Here is a 15,261-nt window from a genome sequence, read left to right on the forward strand (position 1 = left end):
CTTAGCCCATACACATTTGCTAGTGTTGCCAAACATAGTGATCCGGTTCCTTTATGATGTCAACTCTTCAGTGTTTTCCCTGAAAAAAAAAACTCTTTAGTGTTTGGAAGGACATATCTCATGACTGAGCCAATGTAGAATCGACACCAATGGATATTTACCATTCTTCATTGAAAACATGGAAATACCCTAAAGAGTAAAACACCATCGGCTGATTGTCTCATTCTGTTTCTTTTGTGGAGTAGCTGCCTTTGGCTGCCAGGAGCCCTTTTGTTGCCTTTTTTTCTTCCATTTTTTTTTTCAGATTTTAAAGTCCGCCGAGTTGTCCATAAACTGCGAAAGATACTGCACATAGGTGCAAAATTGAAGTTTTACCTGCTTGATTTTCATGGCTGCTCACGTACGAATGAAATCTAACTGACATGTACGTGTCTCACTGTTTTCTTTAAGCTGTCTCTACTTGTTGAAATAGCATCACTTTTGTACATCACACAGGCTTGCAGCCTTGGATAGAAACGAGTCATCGCGTCTCCGTGTACCCCGCTTGCTCGGTTTCTTATTCGTCGCATATAGTAATGCTAGTCGATGTCAGCTGTGCGGTCTCCTCATCAGCGGAAGCTAATCAATTGCTAAGAAAGTGAAGTGCTCCGTAGTTGAAAGGGCAGGGGAATCAAACTCTTGACAGTTGGTACGGCAAAACATCCATCGAATTTTCCCGGTCGTCTCTAGCACGAGGCATAGAATTCAGGCAGGCATCAGGATGCAGATCCGCGTGGTGTTGATAAGCGTGGCGGCGGCCGCGCTGGTGCTCGGGGCGGCCGTCCTCGGGTTCATCGCCGAGCGCGCCAGGTCCAAGGCAAGTCGTCGCTCCATCAGATCGATCTCTCTTCTTTTACTCTTTCTTCTTCAGTTCTTGTGTGCTTCTTAGCTTGAACTGACCGTGACCGGCCGGGTGGGGGCAGTCTTTCGTAGGATACGACGGGAGGTACTGCGTGTACCGGACCACGGCGGCGCTCGGCTGCGGGATCGGGGCCGCGGTGCTCCTGCTCGCCGGCCTGTCCGTGCTCAGCGCCGCCAGCGGCTGCTTCGGGCGCCGGACCCGGACGCGCTCCATCAGCGGCCGCACGCGCTCCATCGTTGCCAGGACGTCCGCCATCTACTTGTAAGCTGCTACGCCCGCATAAGCATCCGGCATCATCGCCTGTTGATCGAGAGAGACCACCGTGTTCTGATCTTGATCTAGCTTCGTGGCATCGATCGCAGGACGGTGACGTTGGCGGCGACGGCGCTGTTCCTGTTCGGCGCGTGGCGGAACGCGGGCGGGGAGAGGGCGCCCACGAGGGGGCGCTTCCAGTCGGTGTACGGCTGCAGCGTCTTCAAGGGCGGGCTCTTCTTGTCGGCGTCGGTCGCGTCCCTCGTGGCTCTCCTCTTCGGGATCGCCGCCTACGTCTACCAGGAGACCGCGGAGCCGGAGGATCAGCCGCCGCAGGCCGTCGCGATGGGGCAACCACAACAGCCGTATTTCCAGCCGCAGCAGCAGGCTTATTACCAATACCCAGCCATGGGCTACCCTATTGCTGCCCCTCCTCCCCCTCCCCCGTACGGCGGCTATGGAGCCAAGGCGCCTGCAGGCACATCCTGACGTTTTTGCCCCCAATATGGTTCCATTTCCCGTTTCATGTGCGTGTTTCGTAGAATCACTACTGCAATCAATCATAGTTCTTTGTCGGAAAAAACCAATCGTAGTTGTGGTCTGGCAACAAGTTCGCGTCGTTCCTTTGGATTGGCTCCTTGTGTTGATCTCTGTACCTGCACTGTGAATTTGGGATTTCATCGCTCATTGTTGGTTAATAGACATGGAACAAAATCCTGAGGGTGCAAGCCTCCAGAAGCGTGCTTATGTGTTTTTTTAGAGTGACTTCCATTTTTTAGTCCCTAGTTTGATCATTTTGACACAAATTCTCCCATTTAGCAGAAATTCTCTTATTTTACCCCATTTAGGGAAACTTGTGCCAACTTTTACCTCATTTAATTTTTTTGGTTAACTATTGATTGACTGGGTGGTCGTCTTCGTGTGCTCGGGTGATTGTTGATCGCGGGACAATTTCCTGGTTGGACGCATAATCCGATCACCAACTACCGGCCGGGGAATGACATCAAGCACAAGCTCCACTTTTTCGCAGAAAAAAAGTGCAAGCTCCTCTGCCAAGACAAGGAGCCGCAGACGCACTGCCCTATCAGGGCCGCCACCACGCTCAGGATGGCGAGCACCGTCAGCACCATCCCGTCGTCTTCGGCGCCACTTTTTTTTTACACTTTGGCTATTCCATCTAATTCGCCGTCGCTCACTCTTCTGGGCGCACATTTTGTTTGTAAGATTCATGTGACTAAGAGGCTGTTTGGTTGGAGTCCTGGACAACATGCCTGACGAAATTTGCTGCCTGGTCAGGCGAGTTAGCAGCGATCAAGCCAGACGTGCTCAGGCCACCGATTTTGCTGGCCTGACTCAGGCGCACGCAGGTCACGATCCAAACAAGCCCTAAGAAACAGATTTTCTTGTTTGGTGGGCTCGGGTACCTGGTCAGGTTTCTCTTTTCAACATGTTTAGTTTGTGGTGTCCGTCTTTCTCTGTCTAGGGATGGAGAGATATGCAGAAAGGGGAAGGTGCTGGCATCAGAGATCCGTTTTGCCATGGATACCCCTCCCACTGTCAACGCAAGAAACTGAATCCGTGAGTGCACATGCTCTCTGTTGATTTTTCATGTCGGTTTTGGTTTTCTTGATATCGTGGGGATTATTACGATCTTCATCTCCATTGACGACTCCACCTGTGTCCATCTCTGACTTCGCCCCCCTCACAATCGGTGTAGATTGGAGCCCGCCGTAACTTCTCAGTATCATTTTTATTGATTGATACTGTGTTACTCTTTGGTGTCATAGCTCAATTTTCCTATTGTATTGTACCTCATTGTGTCTCTATTCAATCCATGATTCGTTGTTGTGAGTAGTTCGATGTGTTCTTGAGGACATGGAAGAAAATCTAGTCATGATTTTGCAACAAGATTGCTAGGTTGTTTTATATCGTGTTTTTATTCTCATGTGTTACCGAGTGTATGTCAAGGTGACAGTATGTTTTGATGAATTGAGGGGGAAAGGTGGAGAGGAAGAAACCGCTTTCCGAATCTTGGATTTACCACATGAGCGAATTACAGGGACTGTAGATCTTATCGTTATGTTTTGCTTTAAAATTATTTTTTGCATGTGGATACAGTAATTTGATATAGTCAAAAGTGGTATATTGCATACAGATGTGGTGTAGTTAGCATTGGCTCCTCCCACTTGAAAGTTGAAAAGGCAAATTACCTTTCTTAAAACAATAGGTACAAAAAAGTATGACTATTAAAATACTCTCTCCGATCCACAAAAGTGTCGTCCATTTTGTACTAAATTAGTACTCCCTCCGTTCCATAATTCTTGTCGAAATGTTACATGTATCTAGACGCTTTTTAGGAATAGATACATTCATTTTTGGACAAATTTGAGACAAGAATTATGGAACGGAGGGAGTATAAGTTTTGTACTAAGTGGACGACACTTTTATGGATCGGAGGGAGTGTTTGCTATCCTCGTGAATATTTTATATTGATTGCAATTTTAGGCTTATCCTCATATTTATAAGGATTGATTCGTTTTTGAACTTTTAAGATAATCATAGATACTTGTTTACTTTGCAGTTTTCCGTGAAACAATTGCTACAAAAAAAATATTTGCACCAATTTCACATAGCAATTCTTCCAGCTCCTCAAACCATGATATAGTTGATCGTCTATACTGTGGGTAACACTCTCACACGTGTCGATGTGTTCCACTCTGATGTGCATGCTTATGTGGCAATCCGTTTTCATGGTCCATAAGCCGTACGATAAAGGCGACAATTGGCTCGTACACATATATGTGTACGCGGTGGTTGAGTGTATGCATGCATGCGAGTGTGGGTCATTGTATTTGTGTTTACTATATAATAGTACGGTGCACATGTGTTGCTACAGAACGACGGAATCACAGATAGAAACATTGATCGCTTATGGTTGCGACAAATATTACCCTACACTTGTTTCATATATACGATGATGATCGCGCATAATGAATGTGAAAATTCACATGTGTATAAAAGATAACCTGATAGTATTCCAAAACATTAAAACTCCATTTCAATTTGAAGTTATTGGTTGTTTTCTATATATCCCACAAATCTGATTATAAATATCTATACTAAGTAGCCCATCCGTTGCTACAAAAGTCATTTTCTAATTTAGAGCAAATGTCTACTTTGACTTAAGACGAAGTTAGATAATTTTATACTCCCCCATCCATAAAAAGTGTTGCCCATTTTATACTAAGTTAGTATAAATTTTGTACTAAGTGGACAACACTTTCTATGGATGGAGGGAGAATTTAAGAACAGAGATGGTAGTTATCAAAAAGGAAAATCAACCGTTCTTCCAGTCTTAAAAAAATCAACAAACTTTCAAGCTGTCCACAATTTTGTTAGTGTTGTGTTACATAAAAAATATGTTCCAGACGGTATCAATATACGTTTTCCTGATGGGAAAACAGAGCTCGCTGCAACTCCATCCTAAAAGCAGGTCATGGGAGGAAGTATTCTACTCCTACATAGAATGAAATTATCATCCAAAAGTGTTATTTTTCACACACATCCTTCCAGGTTCCAAATATATCCCAGCGAGATCTTTATTTTGCTGAGTGGTATTCCCAATCAAGGAGGACAAGTGACGCCGGCAGTAAAATCAATTTGCCTGATCAGGCCCTGTTTTTATTCTTGAAGTTTACTGATTTAGCATCTCAAAAACATCCGGCATGGTGGGTCGGTTTCCCCGCTCTATTTGGGTGCACAACAGTCCTATTTTCATGCATCTTTCTATCTCATCTAGAGACACGTAGCACAGCGATGTAATAACTCCCCATCGTTCCAGCTTCCCCTGAGAAGAAAAATCTTGTCTTAACTGACAAGTTAAGCTGTAGCAATTCACTTCTTCTGAAGATAGAGCTAATTAAAAATGGTGGAAACGATTTCTGGTCCATTTTTGGTATGGTTATTATGGAAACACTACATTTTACATGGAATTAGCTAAATCATTTGTGCTTTCGATAGAAAAATTGTTGTCAAAGTTGTGTACTAAAGATTGTTTCAATTTTTCAAGAATGCAAGATTGTTTCAATTTTGAACTGTCATCTACTTGAAACAAATACAGTAAAAGACTCCAAGTTTGTAATGCAAGAGAGCAGAAAAACAAATGAGATATTCCATAGAATTCAACTTTTATGCTGATAAGATTTTATTTTCAGTGGTGTGCACAGCTGCTGGAAAAAGATGCAGAACCACATTTACGTTTAATTCGTTTGACATAAAAGTACTGGTAGTCTGCCCATTCACAATTGCAGACCAAGTTCTTAATGGATGTTTTTTATGTCATCCAGATTCTTGCAGTCATCCATAATTAGTTGTCGTGTGTTCTTGCGATCCCTCCTTCCTACTCTCTAGAGGAGTATTTGGTTCAATGTAATATATAAACTAAAACGGATAAAATTTTTGCAAAGCTTTTAGGCATAGCTATGGTTCAATTCTGTGTTCGAACAAAGCAAATGAAATACTTGCAGACTGGATCTGACAAATCTTAGCAAGCATTACAAGTTTTTGCGTTAACAGAGTGCCTATATATATGTTTATATATTTTTTTTATTTGTAAATTTTTAAGATGGTGATTGTCCGTTCAATTTTTTCCAACCTTTTTTTTCTCACCCCTGACAAATAAGTTGTGCAAATCCATGAGTTAGTACATCAACCCTCTTCAGGTTTCATCTCTTGCCAATCTCCATGAATTTGGATCCACAGTTCAAATTTAGCAAATCCTGTCGTCGATTTTTTCCTCGTCCATAGCCTGACGGGCTTATTCGGCAGCAAAACACCGCACAGATCTAGTATTAACTGTAAAAAAAAAGAAAAAAGAGAACAGCGTTAGCGGACATGCTTCAAACTCTCTCTGCCTGGCTGGTGGGCCCATCTCGCAGCTCCTTCATCAGCTCTCCCAGCTCCCTTGACCCTTCATCTCGTTGCTCCTTTTTCCTATGATCCCGTCCATCTTCTCGCCGATCCAAAGCAATCCAACCCCCAAAACCCTAACCGTACTGCCTCTGTGCTCTCCACGCGCTGCTAGCCTCGTCTCCCCTACTCATTCCCGCCGCCCGCTCCCTTGTCCCCTCCACCGAGCCAGTGAGCCGCCGCCGCCGCTTGCAGCCCTCGCGGTCGGCTGCCTCGTCGCCGACGGCCCTACCCTTTTGAACAACGGTTGCGTGGTGAGGCGGTGTCTGTGAATTTGGTCCCCTCAGGAGTGAGGGCACCGTGCATCCCTGAAGTGCCCTCCCTGGGCCGCCTGCTTAAGGTAAGGCAAGGCCGCTCCCCTAGCAAGCGCCGCAGCAATTTCCGATGGGGTTCGTTTGGGGCCGAGCAATTGGTTGACAGATATTTACCTCGTGCCTGTTAAACAGCAAGAAATATGGTAGAGGAGTTGCCGACGGAGGTACCAATCGAGGATGTGTCTGCTAGTGCCGCTGTGAAGAGCTCAGAGCTATCAGGGAACGGTGCATTGCCGAAGAACGTTGAAAAATCTCAGGTTAGAAATTTTTGGGTAACTTGAAGTGTTGTTTTGATGTCTGCTGCCAAGAGAATAAATTTTTGGTGCTTCGTTTTTTGCTAGGAATTGGGAGGTAACCCTGTGAGGGAGCTGCCTTTGCATGAGGGCAAAGAGGTGATCCTCCTTGATGACAATGACAGTGGAGAGGAAGATGTGGGGAGGGCCAAGGTAGATGCGAATGCACCCCGTTTTGGGTTGAGATTCAAAACTTACGATGATGCACTAAGGTACTACAAGCAGTATGCTGTCGATTCTGGCTTTTCGGCGATCATCCTAAAGTCCTCGTACTTGAAGTCAGGAGTGTGTCGGAGGTTGGTGCTTGGATGCAGTCGAGCAGGGAGAGGAAGAGTGAATGCATGCTATCTGTCTAGAGAAACAGCAAAGATAAACTGTCCAGCTAGGATCTCGTTGAAGTTAAGGCAAGACAGATGGCTTCATATTGATGATGCTAAGCTTGATCACAACCATCCACTGAACCAATCTTCTGACTCACTCATGAACTGTTACAAGAAACTGACGGACGCCAAGAATGGGGAAACTACTTCACGGTTAAAAGGACGCCGGAATGTTCCGATAGTTGACAGAGAGCAAGGGAACTTTACTGAGATAGGAAGGCTTAAGTTCGGTGAAGGAGATGATGAGTACATCCAGAAGTTTTTCGGGGGCATGCAGAATAAGAATCCAAATTTCTTCTACTTAGTAGATTTGGACAAACAAGGGCGCCTGAGGAACTTGTTTTGGAGCGATGCTAGGTCACAGGCAGCGTATGAATATTTTGGTCAAGATGTTGTTTATTTCGACACTTCATACCTGACCCAAAAATTTGATTTGCCACTTGTTTTCTTCACTGGGATGAATAACCATGGTCAGTCTGTTTTGTTTGGTACTGGTTTACTGTCGGATCTAAGTGCTGACAGCTATACTTGGTTATTTAGAGCATTTTTGACATGTATGAAGGATTCTTACCCCTACACAATCATCACTGAGCATTACAATGCTATTCTAGATGCGGTTAGAGAAGTATTTTCCCAAGTTAAACATCGCCTTTGTCTGTATCGCATTATGAAAGACGTGGCAGAGAACTTGAAAGCACATGCGGAATTCAAAACAATTAAGAAATCACTGAAGAAAGTAACCTATGGGTCTTTGAAGATCCCAGAGTTTGAAGCTGACTGGAAGAAGATTATCGAGGAACATAGTCTTGCAGAAAATGAATGCCTCAGTTCCCTATTTATGCATCGGCAATTATGGGCACCTGCCTATCTCAAAGACAAATTCTGGGCGGGTATGTCAGTTTCACAGCGCGGGGAGTCTGTTACTTCATACTATGATGGGTTTGTGTACCCAAAAACTTCTCTGAAGCAATTCTTCAGTAAATATGAGATGATATTAGAGAACAAATACAAGAAAGAGTTGCAAGCAGATGAAGAATCATCCCATAGGACGCCATTGACTGTAACGAAGTTTTACATGGAAGAGCAACTGGCCAAAGCATATACAATCAGCATGTTCAGGAAATTTCAGGATGAATTGAAAGCAACAATGTATTGTGACGGTATGGAAACATCAGTGGATGGCTCATTTGTTACTTTTAATGTGAAAGAATGCTCATACATGGAAGATGGAAAGGAGACGGAGAGCAGGACTTATGAAGTTTTATGTTGGAAAGAAGAAGAGCTCATTGTTCAGTGTGAATGTGGTTTCTTTGAGTTCACTGGCATCCTATGCAGGCATGCATTGTCTGTGTTGAAGTTGCAGGAGTTGTTTGAGATCCCGCAAAGATATGTCCTTGATCGCTGGAAAAGGGACTATAAGAAATTGCATGCTTTGTCACATTATCCTAATGAGATGCTCCTTGGTGGCGCAGTTGAGCGCCATGATTATATGTTCACACAGTGCCGTCAGCTGCTCAATTTAGGGTTCATTTCTGAGAGTAGGTACCTTGTTGCTCTGAAGTTGCTACGAGAAGCAGAAAAAGCTCTTCTGGAGGATGACCTATCTGCTCGAGAGAGGCAGTCCACGCTTCTCTCTTTCGAGGCTGAAGCTCCTGAAAATGGTCAAGGCCTTTTTAGTCCTCAGTTTCCAGAGGGTGTAAAGAATTCTCAATCAATAAATGCAAAGCGCCGAGGTCGGCCAGCAAAGAAAGTGGCAGAATCTAATCCTGATACTGTATTACGGTCGAATAAAGAACAGGTTTGTCTGTTCTCAGTTTTGGGCTCTTAAAGAGCACCAATCACCATATTTCAGTTTGTCGTACGAATATGCCTTGGTTGATTTGTTTGTGTTCTGTTTAGCAGGATTTTCTGCGGTCATCATTTGTGACAGCTGAAACTAGTATGATTCAAGGGACACCACCAGCCTCTCATCTTGAAAGTTCTCACATGGGAATGCAAGGAAGCATTGATTTAATGGTATACATTACTCCCCTCTTCCCATTTATAGGTTGTTTTAGCTCAAACCAAGTAGCAGTTTCAATCACTAGAAAGGAGGCTGATTAGTTACTGACTGCAACGCTAAAAAGTAAAAACGCTTTGGTTGATTGAATAATAATTCATTGCATTCATGCCATTACTGTCCTGGCTGAGCGTGTGCTACAGATGATTTTTTTTCTGCCTATCCCGGCACGCGTGTGAGCGAATCTGTGCTGCATGCAAAAGCTGCGGCCATGCAATGCCGTTCTTAATGGGAGAGAAACGAATTAATGAAAGGATGAAATTATGGCAGCCTTAATTGTTCCCGTGAAACCTAAAGAGTTTTTTCAGTCAATGAGTTGACGACATGCTAATACGACATGTAAATTGGGAAAAACAATCTAAAGCGACCTATAAAATCGGAAGGAGGGACCGAGGGAGTACTTGTCTTCTGCTACTATTATTATTTTCCTATATGTTTGAATAATCATGTTGCAAACTTAAACAGGACGGGATATCTCCAAACCTATCATTTGGAGCTCATTTTGGAATGGATGTAAATCACCAACATCAAGTGCCTAGCCAAGCAAGAATGTTGCCAAACAACTTTATGCAGGTTTTTGTTATATAATTATGCAGATCTTGATAACATTCCATGATTTTTTTGGTTGCAACTATGTAGTTACCGATTGTTAACCTGAGCTCACAGTTATGAGCAGTCGTGTTGATTTATGTACTAAACCATCTTCTCCATGTGCTTCTTCGACTTGCACAATTATCAACCCCTTTCCATTGTAAACATTTCAGGTCCAGGCAGATCCCCATGGGTTCGGAAATCAGTGGGTTTACAACCCAACTTTGCAGGTCAACCCAACATTTTAATCTACTACTACTACTACAGTAAAGTAATCAAGACACTCTTGTTAGATAGGAAAAGGGCTCCATGCAAAAATGACCAATGTCTAGTGTCTACAGTTGTTTTTTTATTTTTATCTTGTACCATGTTCTCATTAAACATTTATTCAATCAAACCACCATTTTTTTAATACATTTGTACTGGAACACCTAAAAACTATTGCCCTCTGCCTATTTTCCCATTTGGCATTTAAGGCCACTCCTACACATAATAAAATGAGTGGTATGACTATACTGCAGGATAATCCGTTGCTAAGAACTCCTACGCGAAGAGCAGGGTAGAACATGTTCTTTGCTCTAATTGTGGAAGTACAATTTTAGGTATGTTGTCCGTTTATCTATATGCATCTTTGCGGTAATACTGTTGGCAATTGTCATACTGCCCTGTTCTACTACACTTTCGGTAAAAAACTTTACATATTTGGAAACACAAGTTCTCCAAGCATAAATCTTGGAATTGAAGTAGTGGAAAACCTGAGAATCAGAAAATAACACAGCAGATGGATGCCAGCTTGCAACAAACACTACATGTTTTAGAACAAGCTTGCTAGTGCCGCTTGAAATCTTGTGAGTCCTGGCATAAATCTTCTTGGGCATAAAACATTGATTCAACTAGAATGCTGAATGGAATGCCCTTTCCTTCACTCACTCTTGAGCTATGGTTGGCTTTTTTTGGTAACAAGAAAGAATTTTTTTACGGGAATTCCGTTGTGAAAATATCAGGTTTACAATATGCATCAGAGTTTTGCACCCGGCAGTTCAGATATGAATAGGGCTAGGCATTCGGTCTATTAGTTTTTTCTGTTCGGTCTATTTGTTCTATGGGTATTTCAGGTTCCAGAAAATGGAGACAGAATTTCTAAAAAACATCGAACCCAAATAGACCTATTATTTCGGTTCGGTCTATCCAGTCCCCTGAATAAACCGAATAAAAATAGGATGTGTCATTTCTTGATTTTGCTCCAGAAAAAATTCAAATGTTTGTGAATACAATATATAGCACAAGATTCCATGCATCTAAATCCATACACTGGTAACGTACATAGACTGCATCCATGCATCGAAATCAATATGCAGTACAACATCTTTCACGATTTTGCTAAAAAATGAATTGCGAGTACTTTTCAACCCGGGATCTCCCCCCTTTCCATTATTAACATAACGGAAATACAAAGTCTGTTCCAACCGACGAACCACATAGGGAAAGGAAGAACAAAAGAAGGGAGAGATAACCAGGAACTACGGTGGAGCAGGAAACCCACTGACCACGCCCTCGCAATCGGGAGCCTGACTATGGGACGAAAACCTGCTCCCTAAACTACAGGCCCTAACAACGTGCAGCAGAGTGCACCATACAAGTAAAACAGATTAAAGTCCGAGCAAAAATAACAGAAGTACACTCCAGCAAAAGAGAAGAGCATCAGGTCGTCATGGCTGGCATCACCCCCCCCCCCCCCCACCACCACCACCAGTCACAGCAGAGACAGAACCCTTGCCCAGGCGCCGCATCATGTTCTGAGCATTCGCCACCAGCTTCATCGCGCCTTCACGTAGCAGGTCCCTGTCCCCAGCCTTCTGCAAATCTGCCCAAGACAACAAGTATGCACAGGCAATCGTGAGTACTTGACAGGACAATCAGAGATCCATACATTGCATCCATCACCATGCATCTAAAATCCAATAATCCATCCACGGGAACATAGACTAGAGAAGATGAATAGATGACTAGAGAAGCCGTGGAGCTTGCCGTCACGCGGTCGCTGCCCGCTGCCTGTTGAGCCATTGTGGCATGCCAGTGGGGACCGAGGCGGCGTTGGTAGAGCTGAGGCGCTGGGCGTTGGTGGCTGGAATCCTGGAGTCTGGAGAGTACGACTGTAGGAGTCAGTGGAGTTGGGATTGGGGATCTCGGGCCTTAGGGGCTGGGCCGATGCATGTAACTCGGTAACTGGTCTGTGAGGTTGTCTGAGATTACAACAGGTAACACTAACAGGTCTGTGCAGGCCTTACAAGAAGTTTTGTTATTATGGTTATTCAGTGTTTTGGTTATAAATTCCGAACTTAAAACCCGATAGGATAGAAAACGTAACCGAACCCGAATGCACTGACAATTCGGCCTATATGGGTTTGGTTCAGGTTTCAGGTTCAAAGTGCCCATTCCAATTTGAAGTGTCAGGATTTTTTTTTTCTAGTTTAAAATAACTGAAATCTTAGAGAGCTTGCAGTAAAAAGAAGTGTGTGTCACATACTACATTGCTGGTGACATTTCAGCTGTTTGGCATCTTGTCTGGTCATCTGTCATGAATTCTATGTAAATTTCAGGTACCATGACTTCTCTGGAGCTTGTAATTACTGCCTGAACTAACCTGGTGACAACAAGGCGATAGCACTCTACAAGGAACATTTGGTAACTTGGCAGAGGAATCCAAGGGATGACCATTGTAACATTTTTGTAACTTTCTTACTGTTAGCTGCTGTTGCTGGCCTGCCCAGTGATTTTTGGGATCAAGTTGTACATAGTATCTTTAGTCCATGTGTACATCCTTTGTTGCCACTGGTTAGTGGCTTACGGATATACGGATGCTACTGCAAAGTTCGCTGATCATAATTTTTCTCAATACAACATCGCCAGCGTATACTTGTACTGCCATATGTGCTGGCATACATGATACATGACATGACCCTGCCGCCTTGCAGGATGAAACTATGCAAAATGCAGGCTTCTATTCTGTCCAGACTGTTTGAAATGCGTGCTATTCTATGTTCTGTCGAAATAGTGAACTTTTCCCCTTCAAAAGAAATACTGAACTTTTCCCCTTCAAAAAGATACTGAACTTTTAAGCAATACTCCTTCCCAGTTTAAACGTCGTTTTTTCTTCAGAGTACAAAACTCAGATATTCAGGTGGAAACGTCGCGCACTTTTCAAATTTGACAGATACTGTGCAGACGAACGTCAGCTGCAAATTGTTATTTCAGTACTATGCAAAAACATCTCTAGAAAAAATTGAGCGCCAAGCCAAACTCAATCAATCTGAGCTCTCAATGAAGTGAACACCCAAAATCAAGTGCCATGAACATGACATGGTGCATGTCTTAATAACAGGATTAGGATGCAACAGTGTGGTGACGTGATTAAAACGTAAAAGTACTTCCACATTTCTCGTCAAACAGCACCTACTTGCTGTATTATCAGATCGACCATCGCATGTAAGTCAAGATGATTAGATCGATCGGGAGTTCGGGACATCAAGTGGTGTTGTCAATGCTAATGTTGAGGAGTATGTCCTTGGTCGACGCTTCATCTCCACGGAGCATGCCCGGCTGCCTCGTTCGCCCACACGCGCACCACAGAGATGGCCCTTGGCCGGGCCGAGCGCGCACAACGGACGGGACCCGGGGCTCCGACGCTGGCGTCCCGAGCCCAGATGTGGCTGTTCTCGTGCAGCACGGATTCCGATTGTTAATTGGCGCACGGATCCCCTCCCCGGCCAAAGTTTCTCACTTTAGCGTACGGTTGACCGCGCGCCGTTCTCATGCAGCCTGTGCAGAATTCGGATTCGGAGCAGCGACAAGACGACGCGGAACCGAAGGTTACAATCCGAATCCTAAATTTGCTCGTGAATATAGGCGTCAAGTGCAAGCAAACACCATAGATAAGTAGGCAGGAGCCCCTGCCCTCCTGTGCATCCATCTTTACAACCCCACGTATCACCTCCAGAGCCGACCCGTTTCGCCCTCTCCATCGATCAAGCAGAGATGGCTTTCATGGATCCCTTCGCCTTCGACCTTCCATCGCGTCCTCGGGTACCGAGCTTCTTCAGCCGCTTCTCAGGCCGCAGCGCTCACGCTCAGCATGGTGGCCCGTCGGAGACAGACCTCCACGCCTACCTCCGCGCTATCGGCGCTGTATACCGACCCGCCGACTTCGCTCCAAGAGCATACTCCGCCTCTGTCAACCCGCCGACCTGCGAGCTGTACGCCGCCGCTCTCGGCGCGCACGTTGTCCAGCCGGCCGCCGAGGTGCCTGTGCCACTCCAGCGTGCCGTTCCGTTCTTCCACGACGACAGTTCCTCCAAGAACTCCAAGAACCGGCCGCGGCTGTGTCCGGATTACGACGACGACATCGACGCCAACCTGAAGATGATGGAGAAGAACGCCGGGGAGCGGCCGTTGCCGGACTACCTGACGACGGTGCAGGGCGACAACATAAGCCCGTTGACGCGCGGCGCCCTGGTCCTCTGGATGGACAAATTCGTCCGTCACTACGAGCTCGCCCCCGGCACGCTCCACCTCGCCGTGGCGTGCATCGACCGGGTCCTGTCGGTGAGGACCGCGAGGAACTACCGCGCCTACGAGTTCCAGCTGCTGGGCGCGACGGCCGTCTTCACCGCCGCCAAGTACGAGGATCAGAGCACCAAGCACAAGCTGAACACGGCCGAGATCGCCAGGTACTGCGGGCTGGAGACGAGCGAGGAGGTGAGGGAGACGGAGCGAGACATGATGAAGGCGCTCGGGTTCCAGATCAGCGGCCCCACGGCCTACACCTTCGTCGGCCACTTCACCAGGTACTTCGGCCAGGGAAAGGAGGAGCTGCGGGTGCAGCGCTTGGCGCATCGCATCGCCGACCAGTCGCTGCTCAGCCACCTTTGCGTCGTCGGCTTCCTGCCCTCCGTCGTGGCGGCGTCGGCCATCTTCCTGGCCAGGTTCGCGCTCAACCCGTCGGACGTCTTGGCGTGGAACGCCGAGTTGCAGGAGCTGACGGGCTACGGTTCCTTGGACTTGTCCAGCTGCGTGCAGATTATGTACTCCTTCTCGCAGTCCCTGATTTGTAACCCTCCTTTCTGATCTTGATCTGATCGAGGAGAGATTCTGAAGAACACATGAGCTTTGCTGCACGTAGATCCAGTGATAGAACCGTAGAATCTTGCAGCTAGTTCTTCGTTGTAACATCTACCATGATGAGTCTGAATATTATGCGTGTATTAATTGGTGATCTGTCCTCTGGCCATGCTCTTGGTAAATTTCTCTTGTAGAAGCACTTGAATCTTGATATGTAAATGATATTCATATGTACATTTGGGAGCTTTTGCTATATCATTTGACTCAATTTTGGTATGATTTGTATAAATTTGCTAATGCAAGAACCACGAGGATTTGATTTTGTATGATAGGGTGTAAACTGCAGACACGGGTCTCTACGGGATGAGCAGCTGCGCACTTCGAT

The 15,261-nt window shown here is 45.4% G+C and overlaps 3 protein-coding genes across 5 annotated transcripts; all 3 read left to right on the forward strand.

Annotated features, from left to right (window-relative positions):
- Positions 1–494: 494 nt before the first annotated feature.
- LOC106866440 lies at positions 495–1,934 on the forward strand. The gene is made up of 3 exons (XM_014900646.2): positions 495–856; positions 963–1,162; positions 1,264–1,934. Exons 1-3 carry the CDS (start codon positions 761–763, stop codon positions 1,640–1,642), a joined length of 675 nt encoding a protein of 224 aa, XP_014756132.1. The 5' UTR covers positions 495–760; the 3' UTR covers positions 1,643–1,934.
- A 4,176-nt stretch (positions 1,935–6,110) lies between these two features.
- LOC100832350 (protein FAR1-RELATED SEQUENCE 6) lies at positions 6,111–12,765 on the forward strand. 3 transcript variants are annotated; one of them, XM_024462154.1, is made up of 8 exons: positions 6,111–6,466; positions 6,568–6,692; positions 6,777–8,906; positions 9,008–9,124; positions 9,633–9,740; positions 9,932–9,988; positions 10,280–10,360; positions 12,359–12,765. In XM_024462154.1, exons 2-7 carry the CDS (start codon positions 6,576–6,578, stop codon positions 10,319–10,321), a joined length of 2,571 nt encoding a protein of 856 aa, XP_024317922.1. In that variant the 5' UTR covers positions 6,111–6,466; positions 6,568–6,575; the 3' UTR covers positions 10,322–10,360; positions 12,359–12,765. The 3 variants fall into 3 exon arrangements, with proteins under 3 accessions (XP_024317922.1, XP_024317921.1, XP_003572701.2); XM_024462153.1 differs by having other exon boundaries at positions 6,111–6,461; XM_003572653.4 differs by having other exon boundaries at positions 6,113–6,461; positions 9,011–9,124.
- Positions 12,766–13,793: 1,028 nt separating this feature from the next.
- Positions 13,794–14,882, forward strand: LOC100832666 (putative cyclin-F2-1). The gene has a single exon (XM_003572654.1). The coding sequence runs from the start codon at positions 13,794–13,796 to the stop codon at positions 14,880–14,882; it is 1,089 nt and encodes a 362-aa protein (XP_003572702.1).
- Positions 14,883–15,261: the final 379 nt, after the last annotated feature.

Source organism: Brachypodium distachyon, chromosome 3 (genome assembly GCF_000005505.3).
Source record: "Brachypodium distachyon strain Bd21 chromosome 3, Brachypodium_distachyon_v3.0, whole genome shotgun sequence".
Classification (NCBI taxonomy): Eukaryota; Viridiplantae; Streptophyta; class Magnoliopsida; order Poales; family Poaceae; genus Brachypodium; species Brachypodium distachyon.

Bases quoted from the DNA above. Each gene is read 5' to 3' on its own strand.
- LOC106866440 (XM_014900646.2), top strand. From the start codon at position 761: ATGCAGATCCGCGTGGTGTTGATAAGCGTGGCGGCGGCCGCGCTGGTG. The intron at 857-962 runs GCAAGTCGTCGC...GGGTGGGGGCAG, and splicing joins CCGAGCGCGCCAGGTCCAAG to TCTTTCGTAGGATACGACGG. The intron at 1,163-1,263 runs GTAAGCTGCTAC...CATCGATCGCAG, and splicing joins AGGACGTCCGCCATCTACTT to GACGGTGACGTTGGCGGCGA.
- LOC100832350 (XM_024462154.1), top strand. From the start codon at position 6,576: ATGGTAGAGGAGTTGCCGACGGAGGTACCAATCGAGGATGTGTCTGCT. The intron at 6,693-6,776 runs GTTAGAAATTTT...GTTTTTTGCTAG, and splicing joins AGAACGTTGAAAAATCTCAG to GAATTGGGAGGTAACCCTGT. The intron at 8,907-9,007 runs GTTTGTCTGTTC...TGTTCTGTTTAG, and splicing joins TACGGTCGAATAAAGAACAG to CAGGATTTTCTGCGGTCATC.
- LOC100832666 (XM_003572654.1), top strand. From the start codon at position 13,794: ATGGCTTTCATGGATCCCTTCGCCTTCGACCTTCCATCGCGTCCTCGG.